The sequence below is a fragment of the Sinocyclocheilus rhinocerous genome, unplaced genomic scaffold (genome assembly GCF_001515625.1).
Source record: "Sinocyclocheilus rhinocerous isolate Xijiao unplaced genomic scaffold, SAMN03320098_v1.1 scaffold344, whole genome shotgun sequence".
In the NCBI taxonomy this organism is placed as follows: Eukaryota; Metazoa; Chordata; class Actinopteri; order Cypriniformes; family Cyprinidae; genus Sinocyclocheilus; species Sinocyclocheilus rhinocerous.
In genome coordinates, this window is record NW_015627959.1 from 726,184 (window position 1) to 742,419 (window position 16,236).

Genomic DNA, 16,236 nt, shown 5'->3' on the forward strand with positions numbered 1-16,236 from the left:
ATTTGTAAGCTACTGATTCATTGCTATGTACTAGTTCTCCACGAGTGGCTTCTGCTTATGAAGTTACTAAGGCAAAATCAACCAGCCGACATTCTAAACAGCATTAATTTCATATATGCCATGGAATTCTTTATATATGAGGCAAAGTACAGAAACTCACGTACTTGCACACTCACAACGTACACACACACAAAAACTGAATTCAGGGATCTGATTACGAGGTTCCTGTCTGTTTCTGTAATTTTGTTAGAGTCCAGAGCACTTGCATATCTGCATTTTTTCACGCTGACCAAAATCTGACATGGAGCCACTTAAGTATTAACCCTAATCAGTATGCATAACAATGCAAGTATGCAAAAAATACACTGTAAATGAAACCTTCTGGCCTTTTCCATTGCGCTTATCTGCTGGACTACTGCGAGGAAGTTCATACTTTGCACAGATGGCCAGAGGCTTTTTCTCTTTCTCCATCTCACCATCTTTCTCCATCTCTCTCTTATCCCTTTTAGACATCCCCTCCAGTGCTGACATCATCTGCTTCTTCTGCGAAAACCAAAAGGATCTGCTTTTCGGTGAAGTTCTCAGGTTGGAAACTTGATGTTCGAATTAAAAAGGTGATTTGGGAGTGCAGAGGGAAATATACTCCTCTGCTGCACTCAAATCACAAGGGCAAAATCTACATACTCCATTCAAATACTAGTGGTGATGAAAAGCGGCCATATCCAAATTCGAATATTTGAACTGATCTGAATAATCGTCTCAAGGCACATCTGAACAGAGTCCGGTGTGCAGACTGATGTCAAACGTCAGGGTAGGGTGGAATAAAAGTGGCTTGTTAATGTTCGATTATACAGTCTGGTTTAACATGGCCCATTGTGCACAGCTCTCACTCACGGCTCGTGAAACTGTCACTCTGTCAGTCAAAGCCTAGCTCTGGAGAGTGCCACTGTGGAGAGAGTGGTCTTTAATGATGGCGTGCTAGTGTAGCAAAGCACAGTTAATGCCATTACGCCGCCAGCGCTGCTTCATAGCATCCTTGCCATAATGGCGCTCGTTTCAAACTCGGTTTTATGAGCTGCAATTAACTTTACCCAGATCACCACTTTTTTTTTTTTTACCTCTAGGTGTTGGGAAAAGGAAATAACACATTCTTTCACTGGGGGCCAGAATGCCAGGCCTATGGCAGCAAGGCGGGTTTCCAGTACCGAAGTATCAGGGGCTTGTTTGGGGTTCAGATCTGGATTCGTTCTGCTCTGATGGAATGACCAAAGAGTTATACGACACCACCACTGGACAGAAATGAAACAAGTGGAGCTTTTATCAGTGTCCAGGGTTGGCTTAGAGCATCTAGCAGGGTCTGCTTGTAATCTGTCCAGTCTGGGGGGTGCGGACGAGGGGGCAAGGAGGGTCGTACGCCAGTATGAGTGGTCTACACTCTTGTGCAAACAGAACACAGCTGCTTCTCGTTCACGCCGGGTTTACTGAGATAAGAGCACTCACTCTATCAGCCAACGCTAGAAGGTTTGCTGGACTCCTGGCTAATGGCTAACAGAGGGAGAAGGAGGGAAACTCATGCCAGTAAAAGTTTCCAGACTACTGAAATGCTCACATCTTTACTTAAACGCAAAACCATGTCTGCATTTGTGATCGGAGAAACTACAAACAACAAGCGCTACTCTACACTGCTCAAAACTCGCGTTTGAATCGTCAGTGGCAATCAGTGTCCAGGGTTGGCTTAGAGCATCTAGCAGGGTCTGCTTGTAATCTGTCCAGTCTGGGGGGTGCGGACGAGGGGGCAAGGAGGGTCGTACGCCAGTATGAGTGGTCTACACTCTTGTGCAAACAGAACACAGCTGCTTCTCGTTCACGCCGGGTTTACTGAGATAAGAGCACTCACTCTATCAGCCAACGCTGCTATGTATACACTGCATGGAGATTAGTTTGCACATGTGCAGGTCCTGTTAAATATACAATGAGGGACAATAACTAAAAGTGCTACTTGCTCATCTATTTACACTCTAAATGCTTCTAATACAGGGTTAAATGCTCTTATATGTACATCACATGCCTAACAATGAAGTTAATACTATAAAGCTTGTGAAACAGAGAAAAGAAATACTAGGCTTAATCAGGACCATCAATCAGTACGCTGATTGAACAGATGATTTGATGTTTCCTGACATAAGACCTTTAACCTGTCCACATTTATCCATAGTTCCTTCCTGCGCTACATCTGTTCTCAAGAATCAACTTGTTGTTCAAATAATGATCTTTTCTCAGCAGTGTTTCTATCCTGCTTCCATTAAACTTGATCTTTCATTACAAAGCCTTGTTACCTGATAAAAAAAAGTAAAAGAAAGAAAGAAAGAAAGAAAGAGAAAAAACATCTCCTGAATCACAGAATCTACATGGAGGGTTGTACTGTATTGTGAGCCGAGTGTATGTGAAACTGCAGTATGTAGTTGATATCGACTGCTGTTTCTTTGTAGGCATTTGATGCCCACAGATTGTAATGACTTTGAAGTAACCCTCTGCTGCACAGGCCTATTCTCAGTAAGAGCTGTAGGTAACTGTGTTTTACATTGTATTAACTCTGTGTTTAAACTGAATCCATATGGGTCAGTTATGTGTGTGCGTCTCTTGTGCCCAAGAGAGCAGGAAAGAGAGAATGAGTGCTTTGGTATGTAATAGTTATTTTTGACTGGCCACATATCTGGTATTCAGAGCAGGCCTTCATGCTCTATATGAATGATATTTACACATGAATATATAACATAACATAACATAGCATAACACATATCTGTCTCATCTTAGAAAAGAAAAAAAAAACAGGAGAAATGAAAAGTATTTGATCTGTTCCTGAAGACAAAATGACTTTTTAAATTCAAGTCACAAATAGAAGTGAAAGAATTGAAAAGTGAAAGAGTGTGTGATTTTTTTGTCACATCAGAAAAAAAATGTCAAAACACCTCCTTACTGAATAATAAGGCTATTTAAATAAACCTTTACATGAATATAATTTTATTTTCCCATTCCATGATTTGGCAGAGTAGAGACAATGAATTTAACTTAATTAATTTAATAATTCAGCCATCATCAACCTGGTAGCAATTTTCTTTGACATTATTGTTATAATAACATTTGACATTATTATTAGAAATTACCATCTTGTTACAGTGGCTGATCAGGTGGTGAAATATATGTAAATATTTGCATTTTAACAGTGACAATGTATGGAGACTTCAAGATAATGAGGTGTGTGGAAATGACAGGCTTGACATGAGTATAGAATAAGCTGTTAATTAAGCTGAATACAGACCATCAGCATTGAGATTTCTATTGTATACACATTTTTCTTTTCTTTTTCTAGTAAATGTTAGCAAGTTGCCTGTGCATGCAAGTCCCATATTATATAAGTTTACTATAGTGTAACTCTTCCAACTACCTGCATTTACAGAAATCCAACACACACGCACGCACTGGATTTGCAGCTGCAGGGCCCTTATGAAGTGCAGTGTTTCTCAGTAAACACACTCTGTGAGCGATAAGAGTGTTTGAGTGAGCTGCTGATAGCTCATCCTTCTTACAGTACAGACACACACGCTGTTGTTACACTGCCGAGGTGAGCTCATGACCCTCACGGGAAAACAATGTGTCTCAGTTTAGCCTCCGGAGATGCCACAAAACCGTGGCCATTCAGCCATGGCATGGGATGAAATCAAACCCTACAGTTGGCCATTCTTTCGTGTCTTTTTTTGTTGTTTTCTTTTCTTTTATGTTTTTGTGGGCTTTCGGACCAGTTAAGCAACAGCTACCTTTATGACGGGATAGATTGTAGTTTCAAGCCGGAAGGCAAAAGCTTGTTTTCCAAAAATGTGTCTACTACTGCTGGCTTGCTAAACAACTGGAACACTGCAGGAAATGTGCCCGGAGTGAACGAAAATTGAGATACTGGAAGACACAAGCGGACTATGTAAAGCTTTGTTTTCAGAAAGTGTATTCATAAAGCCAATTGAAGATACAATGCCACATAAAAGCTGCATTAAAAATACACTACTCTGACTCACCTCTAAAACTAGTTCTGTTTAAATGCAGTATCAGTGCAGACTTAAACTTTGCTCCTGTCATGACAGTATGGAGATATAATTGTTGCATAATTCCAAATAAATAGATTATGATCCACAAATAAATGTAAAGAGATTAACAAAAACTAAACATATTGACAAATACATAGAATGAGATCCACAAATAAAGTTTCACAAACATTAATTGGATTCACAAATAAATAAAATGAGATTTGCACATAAATAACATATTCACAAATATTCACAACTTTGCCTGGCATTCATTTGTGAATCGCGTCCTGTGCATTTGTGGATTGTTCCCCGTACATTTATGAATAGCTTTCTGTGCATTTGTGGATCGCTGTGCACATTTGTGGATTTTGAAACATTTCTAGCATCAAGACGCTGACAATCCACAAATGTGTGGACTCCACCCACCGTCTGCTCAAGCCAATCAGATAACAGCCACACTTTGCTGACCAATCGTAGCATGTTCTCGCTATAAGCAATCACGTTTTGCTTTAAAATCAGGGCGAGAGCAGATTCATTTTCCACCCCTGTAATGAACTGCATTCTATGGACACTTCGTTCAAATTAAGCGGAAGTGCTGTTTGTGTGGTTAAAAAAATCCTATCTCCAAAATATTGTTGGAGTGTAAGGCTTCTTTATATTTCCATCAGTATCAGTGAATGAGGATAAACTCAGGATTATACACAAATTATGATCATTCACAGAACCCGAGCATGATCAGTAACACCCTCGTGATGCGTCCAAAGCAAATAGAAATCTACTGCTATACTGTCTACACTGGACGAGGCACGACACAATGAAGGACAAATGATTCGCACATTTGCTTTGACGCGTCCAGTTGCAGTTACAGCTGTTGCATCGCAGCACAACAGCGAGGACAGTAGAAATGGCACAATGGCTTATTCTGCCTTTTAAAGCACAATCGCAGAGACAAATATAGGGCATAATAACACGTATAATATCAAATATGGGCCCAAATGACCATCTGGGTAGCAGCCTCAGCATCACAGTAGCGCGTACTGGGGATTTGTGATGATGTAAATAAAAACCGTGCATTTACTTTGGATGCTGTTAAGTAACTTTTACAATCAAAACTAGTAAGTCTGATTCATATGAAATATTGTTTGCATGATCAAGTGTTTTAACCAATAAATATCTCTTACATTTATATGCATTTATATTCAACACACCTGCACCACTTAAAAAAAAAAAAAAGAATCCAAGTATATTTTTTCCTCCCCAAACAATGGCAACTTTGTGTAACTTAATTAATGTTTGAAAATATTATCTATAATGATCTATACATTGTTATATCCACATAGCTGCTCATATACATATATACAAATTTAAATGGCTTGACTGAGAAACTGGGAAACGCTGTTGGCTGTTGTGTGATGGCAATATAACCTAATGTTTTTCATGAGGTTGAATCCAGTTATTTATTAGCCAGTTATTGACACTTTTCTTTCCATCTTGAATAACATGACACTTTCATAACCGTATACCGTTGTTCCCATAGCCATGATTTTTGTATAAAATATATTTGTGAATATACTTTTTATTTGCAAATCTTGTTTTATTAATTTGTGAATTTAATTCATTTTTGTGAAATGCTAATATTTATTTGTCGATCAGTCTATTTATTTGGAATTATGCAACAATTCTATCTCCATATGACAGTCTTTTTCATAATTTGCAATCACACACACACACACACACACACACACACACACACATATATTCTTTAAAATTGAATTCCTAGTTTTTCTAATATTTTTCTATATTCATAAATTAATATTGAAATATTTCCTCATTTAATACTTAACATTTTTTATCTTATTTCTGTATTTGTAATTTATGTGTAAAATGCATTTTTGGCTTTATTTGCATAATTAAACTAGTAACTATTAACTAATATATCTTTCTGTGCTAAATGGAGTGCTTCAGATGCAGTTTCTGTGTGTGTTTTTTATTTATATTTATTTATACAGTATATTTTGCAGTATAAAAAAGGCAAGAAAGAGATTGATTGATTTAGCAGGATATACATTACTACCTGTATGTATTTCTATGGGTTCATGTCATGTTAAAAAAAAATTTCCAGAGAAAAAATTAGCATAGATTTCCCTGTTTCCTGCTGGAATAAACATAATGAAATATGCTCTTTCCATTAGCAAGATACATGCCATAATTAATATTTATCAAAACCACATATTTACATTACCAGAACAAAAGCAAGGTGTCTTTGTGTCATCTTTGTGGCATGTACATAAATGTTTCATTTGTGTTTTTTTCACCGAATCGCTATTAAATTATGTGAATTTTCAAGTGTAAACAATCATCAAGCTTTTATGAATGCTGTGCTCTTTCACAGGTCTATTCAGCTTATTTATGTGCCATGCACATCAGTGGTCTGGTTCATTGTTACTTATTGGTGGTGCAATCGTTGTGCAACGGCGTTCTTTTCTTCTGCAATCTTTTCCAACAACCCGTTCCAATCGCCATCACCTCGTATCTTCCTGTGCCAGGTCTCTATGTTAAAACACTGATATCAGTAACTTCATACGCACCAGAGGACAACAGCTAGTGTGTCCTGCACAACCTCAGAGCACTTTAAACTGAAAGAAACAACAACATCATTGCTTTTCATTTCATACACACACTCTGCCGCAACATGAATGTCAAAACCCTTGTATAAGTAACTCATTTTATAATACAAAACATGCTTGGCTTTTTTTCTGCACTCGAACTCTCAATCTTTTTCTCTCTGCAGACATATTCAGCACCTGGTTATTGTTAAAACACAGTTTTAGTACAGACTTTTTGAACATATTTATCTCTCTATAGCCCATTTAATCACGCGTCCAATTAAAACGGTCCTGTCTGAAAAAGCACTAGCCTGCTAAAAAGGAAGCAGGATGCACTAAAAACTACATATATTAGATACATTAAGACACTCCTAAGATAAAAGGCTTTAGTCCTCATCTAATTGCTTATTAAGCACTTTTGTAAAGTTACCTGAAGTAATTAGATGAGTGCTTTTTTAAATTACAACATGCTAGAGCACGTTTGGATGTGTTGCTTATTAGTACACAATTTTGCATGCTGTAATGTTTAAGTGTGTGTCTGTGTGTTTACGCCTACACCCAGGCAGCCTCCATGAAGGAATTTCTGTGCCTTGAACTGCTGTGCCAGTGTAAGCCGGTTAAGATATTTACAGGATTTGCATTATTGTTGAAAAATTTTTCTTAATCTCATTAAGCTGACGCCTATGACCCTCTTTATATAAAACATAAGGAAAGGAGGTGGACACTTCACTCCACCAAGCAGAAAATCACTCCTAGAGGTCTCTATCACCTCCGATGATTCAGCAAAACAGCGACACAGACTACTGGTGCTTATGGCAATGCAAGTAATAGAAAAGAGTGCTTGAGAATGTCCTGACACGATAAAACTGGCTTGACTGTTGGTCACTACTGCTGAGGAAATTTGGTGGATTTACAAGCCACACACACACACACACACACACACATAGAATGTAAGCTCTTGACCCAAACCAAATGGGTCTCTGTGAGCATTCAAGTGAGGCATTCCAGTCAGAAAAAAAAAAAAGTGTCAGGACGGAGAAGTTCCTGCTTCTCTCCTGTCAAATACTTTGATGTAGCTTCACAGGCTCTTAAAAAACGGGGCGAGTTTAGATGCCAGTTCTGGAACTTTCTCTCCCTCAGCCGGGTACATGGCCAAATGGCAGCGCAACTGCTTCCTTGCTCACAGCAGGGCAAGCTCTCTCATATCTGCTGTGCAATTTTTTATTAAAGCCCGCCAAAATAATGAAATAACCCAAATCAAAATGGAGACACATTAAAACCTCAGTCGGGGAGCGGTGCTAACGAGACCCTGAATAGTCAGCTGAGGTCTTCGGTTCTTTCTCCCGTAGTTAGGGTTCTCCCCCATCTCTATCCCTCTTCCCCTAAACCCCCTGTAGTGCGCAGATGTGTGTGTGTGTGTGTGTGTGTGTGTGTGAGTGAGTGAGTGAGTGAGTGAGTGAGTGAGTGAGTGAGTGAGAAAGAAATAGAGAGGAGATTCAAACAAGTTCAAAATCAAAAACAGATCCAGACAGAGGAGCAGGTGTCATATCATGGCAAGATGACTGCAAATGACAGAGGAGGCACAGCATTTTCTGTTGTATTCTGTTGTAAGTTGTATTGTAGTTTTAAATATTGATTATGGAAATGGAAATCATGATTATGCAGAATACAAAAACAAAAGTTTTTACTTAATATGATTTTTCCTGTTTTAATGTAAGAAATTTTTACTTTAAATAAGCAAGGGTGCATCTATCTATCATATTAATATAGAAAACAGGTATAATAATATGTAATAATATGTCACAATTTGTTTTTACTGTGTTTTCAATCAAATGGATGCAGCCTTGGCAAACATAAGAGATTCAAATACGTTAACAATATCTTAACGACCCAAAACATTTGAAGTAGTGTATATATCCATAAAAATATAATAAAAATATACATGCAAAATAAAATTAAATAACAATAACTATTTATTATTATTATTATACATGCATACATTTAACTGCTCATTACTACAAAGTGAGTGAGTGAGTGAGTGAGTGAGTGAGAAAGAAATAGAGAGGAGCTTCAAACAAGTTCAAAATCAAAAACAGATCCAGACAGAGGAGCAGGTGTCATATCATGGCAAGATGACTGCAAATGACAGAGGAGGCACAGCATTTTCTGTTGTATTCTGTTGTAAGTTGTATTGTAGTTTTAAATATTGATTATGGAAATGGAAATCATGATTATGCAGAATACAAAAACAAAAGTTTTTACTTAATATGATTTTTCCTGTTTTTTATTACAGGACAATATACACACACATATATATATATATATTAGTGCTGTCAAATGATTAATCGCATCCAAAATAAATGTTTTTGTTTACATAATATATGTGTGTGTACTGTGTATATTTATTATGTATATATAAAGACACACACATACAGCATACATATTGAATATATTTACATGTATTTACGTGTATATATTAATATTCATATAAATATTCAAATACGTTAACAATATCTTAACGACCCAAAACATTTGAAGTAGTGTATATATCCATAAAAATATAATAAAAATATACATGCAAAATAAAATTAAATAACAATAACTATTTATTATTATTATTATACATGCATACATTTAACTGCTCATTACTACAAAGAAAGAAAGAAAGAAAGAAAGAAAGAAATATTTTAGTTTTGAATTCGTTTTTTTAAAAGTATATTTATTTTTCTTTGCTTTATTGTGAAAATTGCTTGTGTTTATGTGTGTGTGTCTTTCCCTCTCCTTTCATTCGCTCCCTGCGGGGGAGTGAGCAGGTGTCCAGTGACCCAGGAAGAGGGAGACACTGGTGGGCATGCGGTGAAGCGCATCCCTGGCTCAAATGTCCCCAGGAGACGGAGGACAAAATATCCCTCCTTTGTTAGCGGCCATCTCTCACTCGCCCTCTCCTTTCCTTTCTCCCTCTCCCTTCTTTTCTGCTGCAGCGGAACACATTGTGTTCAGGTGTTTCTCCCGACCCCTTCTCCATTACAGGATATTAAGTCCAAAGAGCGAGAGCAGGCATTTCGACTGCTCTCTATGCTGAGCCGAGAGTGTCTCTGTGTGAGCGTCTCTCTCAGTGTACTCTCTAATAGAGTTTAAGGGTGAACTTGGAAATGTGGTACCAGAATTGAGATCCTTTCACTAGAACCGTGTCTGACAGCGCTACATACACCTCTTTCACTTCCACTCTCAGCTTCTGGTTGACAAATCCCGCTTTTTCCCCAAATGGAATTAACCTCCATTGCGTTTGAAGTCAAAAGGCAGTGTCGCGAGGGCCGATGGCCTATCCGCACAAACACAATCAAGCTCTGAGGCGACAAGCAGAAAAATCTTGAAAGCTTCAAATGACTGCATCTTGAATTCGGTAGAGAGGGGAGTCAGGGAAAAAGGCAGAAAAAGCCAAACAGTGTGTCAATCATTTGGACACACTTTCTTCTATGGTGAGGCCAGGCACATGTAAACAGGAAATCTTTTGGTATGGCTGGAGAAAGATTTTTTCAACATTCATGTCAAGAGGCATGACTTGGAGGGAAACGGTAGCTGAAGTAAATACCAAAGATCTTGTGAAACAAATCAAGGAAAGAAAGAAAATATTATTTTTATTTTCTCCTCATGGACTCACTAACACTGTCTGCAGCTGTCTCTTGTTAGGACATAAGCCTCAGCAACTGCAACAATTCAATGAGACAATTAGAAAAAAACCCACATGCACTTATGTTACATGTTAACACTTGTGCAAAAAAAAAAATCTAAACAATTGCTCTGTTACAAAACCTACTGATCTGCCCGACAGAGGAGGCATTTTAAAACATGATAGGCTGTTACAAAAGATAGGCTGTTACAATTTAATTATGCTGCATTTATGCTGCAATTATGCTCAGTGCAAAAAATTAATCCAAGATGGTGGACAAGTCAAGATAAATGTTAATCATAAGTCTATATTTTACTGCAATAATAATAATAAAATGTATATTTCATATGATAATAATAAAATATAAAATAGTTAAGTAAATAGTTAAAATTGGGTTTAAAATCCAATTTCTGTGTGCTATTTCTTTTTTATTAGTGAATTAAAATATCAGTTAGAGCAGTGGTTCAAGACCTACTGGATACGTATTTTTTTTTATTTTAATATATGTATATGTATTTTTTTTCTCTTACAATTTCTTCATCATAAAATATTTTAGGGGGTTGGAGTATATATTCATTATAAAAATGCCCATAGAGTTATAAAAAGTTATTACTTTACATGATTTCCCCAGGTATAAAAACCATACTTTTAAAATGAGGCTAAAATGAGGCTTCCTCATTCATACTGGTTTTCCAAGACTGTGGGAATTCTGGTTCTTCAAAGACAAAAAAATAAAATTAAAATTAAAAAATTAAATAATAATAAATAAATAAAATAAGAAATATGCTGCTTTTTAGTTGTTTTATCCTATATTACATTCATTTAAGTCATTTTGGGGCCCTCTTGGACGTTTGCAGGGGCCCCCTGTTTAAGAACCCCTTAGCACAATTTTCTTCTCTTATTTTTGATATAAATCTGAGATACATACATGGCTTCTTTCACAAATATTAACTACATTAAGGAAAGTATATATAAAACCCGCAGAATATGCTCCCTAAGGAAGAGTGGGTTGCTCTGGTCATCAGAGATATGAGAGTCACCCCACACATTCATCTCATAATGGAAGCAAATATAACAATCCTACACACTCAGCACTTTGCTTTCCTTAATTAAGCCAAAAGGTTTTAATGAAAGTGATTAGATAAGGTCTTCTTAAAGGTTATTTGCACACAACACCTGTTAGTCAGAAGAATATTAATAAATGAGAATAAGTGACAGGAGAGTGTGTGCAGGGAAGATAATGAATGATTCAGCTCTTCATTTTCTCCCTTTCCTTCAAAATGGCTGTCCTTTACCTCATTGTCAGCAGCTTTAATTCTCAATTCAATTCATGAGAAAAAAAATAGTAGAGAGAGAGGGAAAAAATAAAAACTCCCCCATTTCATTTCCAATTGGACCTGAAAAGAACAACAAGAAACAAATCTGAGGGATTTTAGTGTGAATAAGAATATAATCAAAAAAGCATGGGAGGCCGTGATGACATTTCCCCCCGCCGAGGCCCCGCTCTGGGAGAGTGGCAGCGGAAGTGTGGCGGGGAGGCCCAGAGGAAGCCTGTCACCTGAGCATTCTTTGAACCATCACAGCTGCTTTGTGGGAATGAACGACGGCACCAAAGAAAAAGAAGGAGAGAGAGAGGGAGAGAGAGATCGTCACTTCCATCACTTCTCCAGGTTTCAAGCATGATCAAATTTGCACTTCAAACCGCTGGGGCCTGATAACCAGCCATTGTGTGTGTTCGCTCATGCGAGCGGAGCATTCCAACGATGGCTAGGTAAGGTCTCCTAGCACCCGACACAAAGACGGACCTTCCGCTGGAGGGTCCCCCCAGGGCTGCGGAAGCAGTGGAACGGGTATAAAGAGAAAGAGTGCATGCGGATGTATTGACTTCATTCTGCAAGTTATTGACTCTGTGGCCAGTCATGATAAAAGTCAAAAGAGTGTGATAATGGTAATATTGTGCAAGAGAGATGTATATAATCTATAAGTAATTTATTTGATAGGGTCCTCTATGTTGTAAAATCCATATTAAGTTATGGAACATGGTTGCTGATTTCTAGCCGGTTCAAACTGGTCATTTAAACACTCACAATTTTCCAAAAACCAGCTTGAGCACCTTAAGCTTCACTGGAAGCTTGTTTGTTGTTGGTCCAAGATGGCTAATGACCATCTCAGACCAGCTAGAAACCAGTTACCATGATCCAAAACACAAGTATCAGCTTAAGCTGGATTTTTCAGCATGGTAGAAAAAAAGTTCGAGCTAGCTGGATCAGGACTAAAAGGCTGATTGCGGCCCTAGTGTGGCTCCACTCACCGTTCTCACTGTCTGATTTGTTCTCGTGCTCTGTGTCGGTCAGGGTCAGGACTGAGTTGGAGCGGCTGGACAAGCAGGAGTTGCGGCCAGACTTCACACCCCTGCCCCAGAGGCGCATGGCACGTTCCGGTGACATCACCCGCTCGTTCTCAGTGTCCACGTCTGAGCCTGCGCCAACGGAGTAGCCGCGGTGGGGGAGGCCCATCTCAGCGCAGAAGGCCAGGCCACGGCGTGTGGCTGGCTCACATATTCCCAGCTGCCTCAGGTTAAAGTTCTGCCCTGTAAAAGAAACAAACTAATTCAGCATATATCTATACACATGATCCACTACAAACAATCTGCAGGTGCCAAATGTGATAGCATTGGTGAGTAAATAAAATTCTTATTCTGCAATTGATTTGTACCATTAAAAAAATGGCAACGTAATATGTGAGTTTAATTGATATGAAAGAATGAGAGTTACTTTGCTTATATATCACATGTAAGCAGAACAAAATCAAGTAAAAAGAAAATATCAGTGTGTATGCTACATCTTTTACCATTTTTATATTAATTGTTCAATTCTTTCAAACCCTAGAAATATATTTATAGACATACACACACTCACACTTCTGCTCAAATGTTTGGAGTTAGAAATTAATACATTTATTGAGCAAAGATGCATTAAATTGATAAAAAGAGACATTTATAATGTTATGTTGAAATGTTCTATTTCAAATAAATGCTTTACTTTTGAACACAAAAACTATTAAGCAGCACAAATGTTTTAAAATTATTTATTGAGCACCAAATCAGCATATTAAAATTATTTCTGAAGGATCGTGTGACACTGAAGACTGGAGTAATGGCTGCTGAAAATTCAGCTTTGCCATCACAAGAATTAATTAGTTTATAATAAATTAAAATAGAAAACAGTTATTTAATATTGTAATAATACTTCACAATTGTTCTGTTTTTATTTAATTTTGATAAATGCAAATCAATGCAGCATTGGTGAGCATTAGAGACGACTTTTAAAAACATTAAATAATCTTACCAATTTCAAACTTTTGAATTGTAGTGGGTGTATATGAAAATGAATAATACATGCAAAAAATATATATATAAAAGTAATAATAATAATGAAAAATAGCTTTTGCACCCTGTCAGTCTACTCATATGAATCTATACCTATAAATAATTGTAGTTACACACAATGCTACAAACGCAATACACACACATAGATGTGCACACGCACACGCACACACACACACACACACACACACACACACTTATAATGCAGCAACCGTTTCAAACACAGTAAGACACATTCCACATGCCCTAGTTAAGCAGAGGAAACAATCAATCAAAGAGACACTAAAAAGAGCCCATTTAATGTTCTATTTTGAAGTCTGACTGCTGTTTTCTGTGATTATTTCTGCCATGTGCACTTATAGTATCAAGAGAATGACAAATAAACTAGAATTCTCTAATTCCCTGGCCACTAGAAGCACTAGAAGCTCACTAGAACCCCCCCCCCTCGCGGGCTGGACGTCATGGTAAGTGGTTCTCATTGTGAGTACAGAGTGGTCTCTTTCACATGTGTGTGTGTGGACAGGGGAAGCTCAGGTATGCTTTGTTGGTCTGTTCTGTGGGATGGGAAGAACCCATAGAGTGTTGCTAAAACACAAGCTGACAGGTAAATGGGCCTTGCTGGCATCTGGGGAGCCATTTGGGGAGTGTCGCGCAATGAAAAGATCCACGGCTCCAAAGAAAGGGGAAGAGAAAATAAAAATAAAGCTGTAAATTGATACCGCAATCTATCTTTTTTATTTATTTATTTATTTTTTTGTATTGTATCAACTGACCCAAAAGCCAGACAGAAAGGAAAGCTTCTGTAAACAACTCACACACACTATACGGAAGGCAAACTAACACCCCATGTGTGGAACAAAGAGACTATCAAATCTCATCAGACAGTCAAATATCCGCAGACTTAGCAGTCTGTTCCCCGAACACCCACAATACAATGCACATGTGAGTCCTGATCGGTTTTTGTAACCACAATTATAAACCCAAGTTACCAGAAATTTGCTCTCTGCTGAACGACTATGATGTGTATACTAGCTCACCTAATGACAATACAGAAAAGAGGGGAAAAACATATAAGACAGAAAGAAAGAAAGGCACATGCATTAGGTGAAATTTTAACAAGCACAAAGATGTGGGCAAGTAACAACTCAAAGGAAAAAAAAAAACAAGATTGAGAATAACCAACTTAAATAGTTGTGCTAAGTGAGCTCGAAAATGAGCTTGAAAAATGTGTTTTACAGTGAGACTGATGACGTTTTCTCTGTGCACCTTCTACATGTATTTTGGAAATAATTCCAAAATTTGGAGATAAACGGCAGCAATTAGCTGTGAGAGGGAACACCGCGGCAACATATCTAAACAGCCATTTACACACTCTTTAAAAATGTTTTAATGAACTGACTGCAGTCTCTTGGGCTGTGCAAAATCTCAAACTGAGGGAAAACCACTACTGAAATGAAGGATTATTTACATCCGTGTCAAGCCGGCACAGCCAAAATCACAATTTATATTTGATTTTCTGTAATCAAAACTGTCATACTATTTATTGTAAGACTTACGTTTGCACAATGAAGGTGATACTAATAATAACAGAAAAAACAGCTCTAGCATGCTGCTGTGTTCAGTTGTCTAATCATTAGATAATTTTGCAATTAAAATCAAATTACTTTAGCAGTGAAATGATTGAGCTTGAAGTTTGTGAATAGGTGCCGTTTCAGGCAGACAGAAACACACACACAAATATAGACTGTAAAGGGAAATGTGGTACAGACTAGAAGATAACTTCATCATGCCATAGTGTGTTAGCAGTCAAACTGGTACGTTTATCACTTTAAATCTGGATGATGATTTCAGAAATGTCTCCAGGCTGTTAATATCTGACTTCAAAGGCAAGATGGATACCACTACAAAAAACTGCTACATCTTGAAAGTCATATTAAAATTAAAAACTACCTCAAACAAATAATATATAATTAGAAAATACATCTACAAAGTGAAATGCATTGTTGTTTTAAATATTAATATATACTACTAATTAAATTGATAATGCTAATTCTATGCTGATTATGAATACATATGAAACATCACTTTTGAAGAATTACATTTTTACAGATTAATTGCATTTTAAATACTGACACATTTTCCTTCTACAATTAAGAATAACTAAGAACAAAAAAGTGGACAATGAATACATACTAAATAATGGAGTAATCACCTTTACTTCAACATAAAAATAAAATAATGAATAATATGCTCAGATGTGTCAAATAAATGCACAACTACATTTTTGAACAACATATACAAATTTAATATATAAGAATAAATTATTTTAAATTCTTTAACTTGCATTCCATAAACATAAACAAACAAACAAACAAACAAGCAAACAAAAACTTTTCATAAAACAACCAACAACCAAACAAAAAAAATAAAAAATAAAATAAAAATAATAAATAAAATAAAAAATAAAACAAAAGAAATAAAAAAACACACAACATTAAA

At 37.0% G+C, this 16,236-nt stretch overlaps 1 protein-coding gene across 9 annotated transcripts in view; it reads right to left on the bottom strand.

Moving 5' to 3' along the window:
* Window positions 1-16,236, bottom strand: part of LOC107737101 (teneurin-3) — a 318,045-nt gene that overhangs the window by 204,480 nt on the left and 97,329 nt on the right. For all 9 annotated transcript variants that reach the window (XM_016548517.1, XM_016548522.1, XM_016548525.1 and 6 more), the window contains one exon: window positions 12,664-12,942. In XM_016548517.1, coding sequence (XP_016404003.1) covers window positions 12,664-12,942 — 279 coding nt within the window. The remainder of the gene's footprint in view (window positions 1-12,663; window positions 12,943-16,236) is intronic.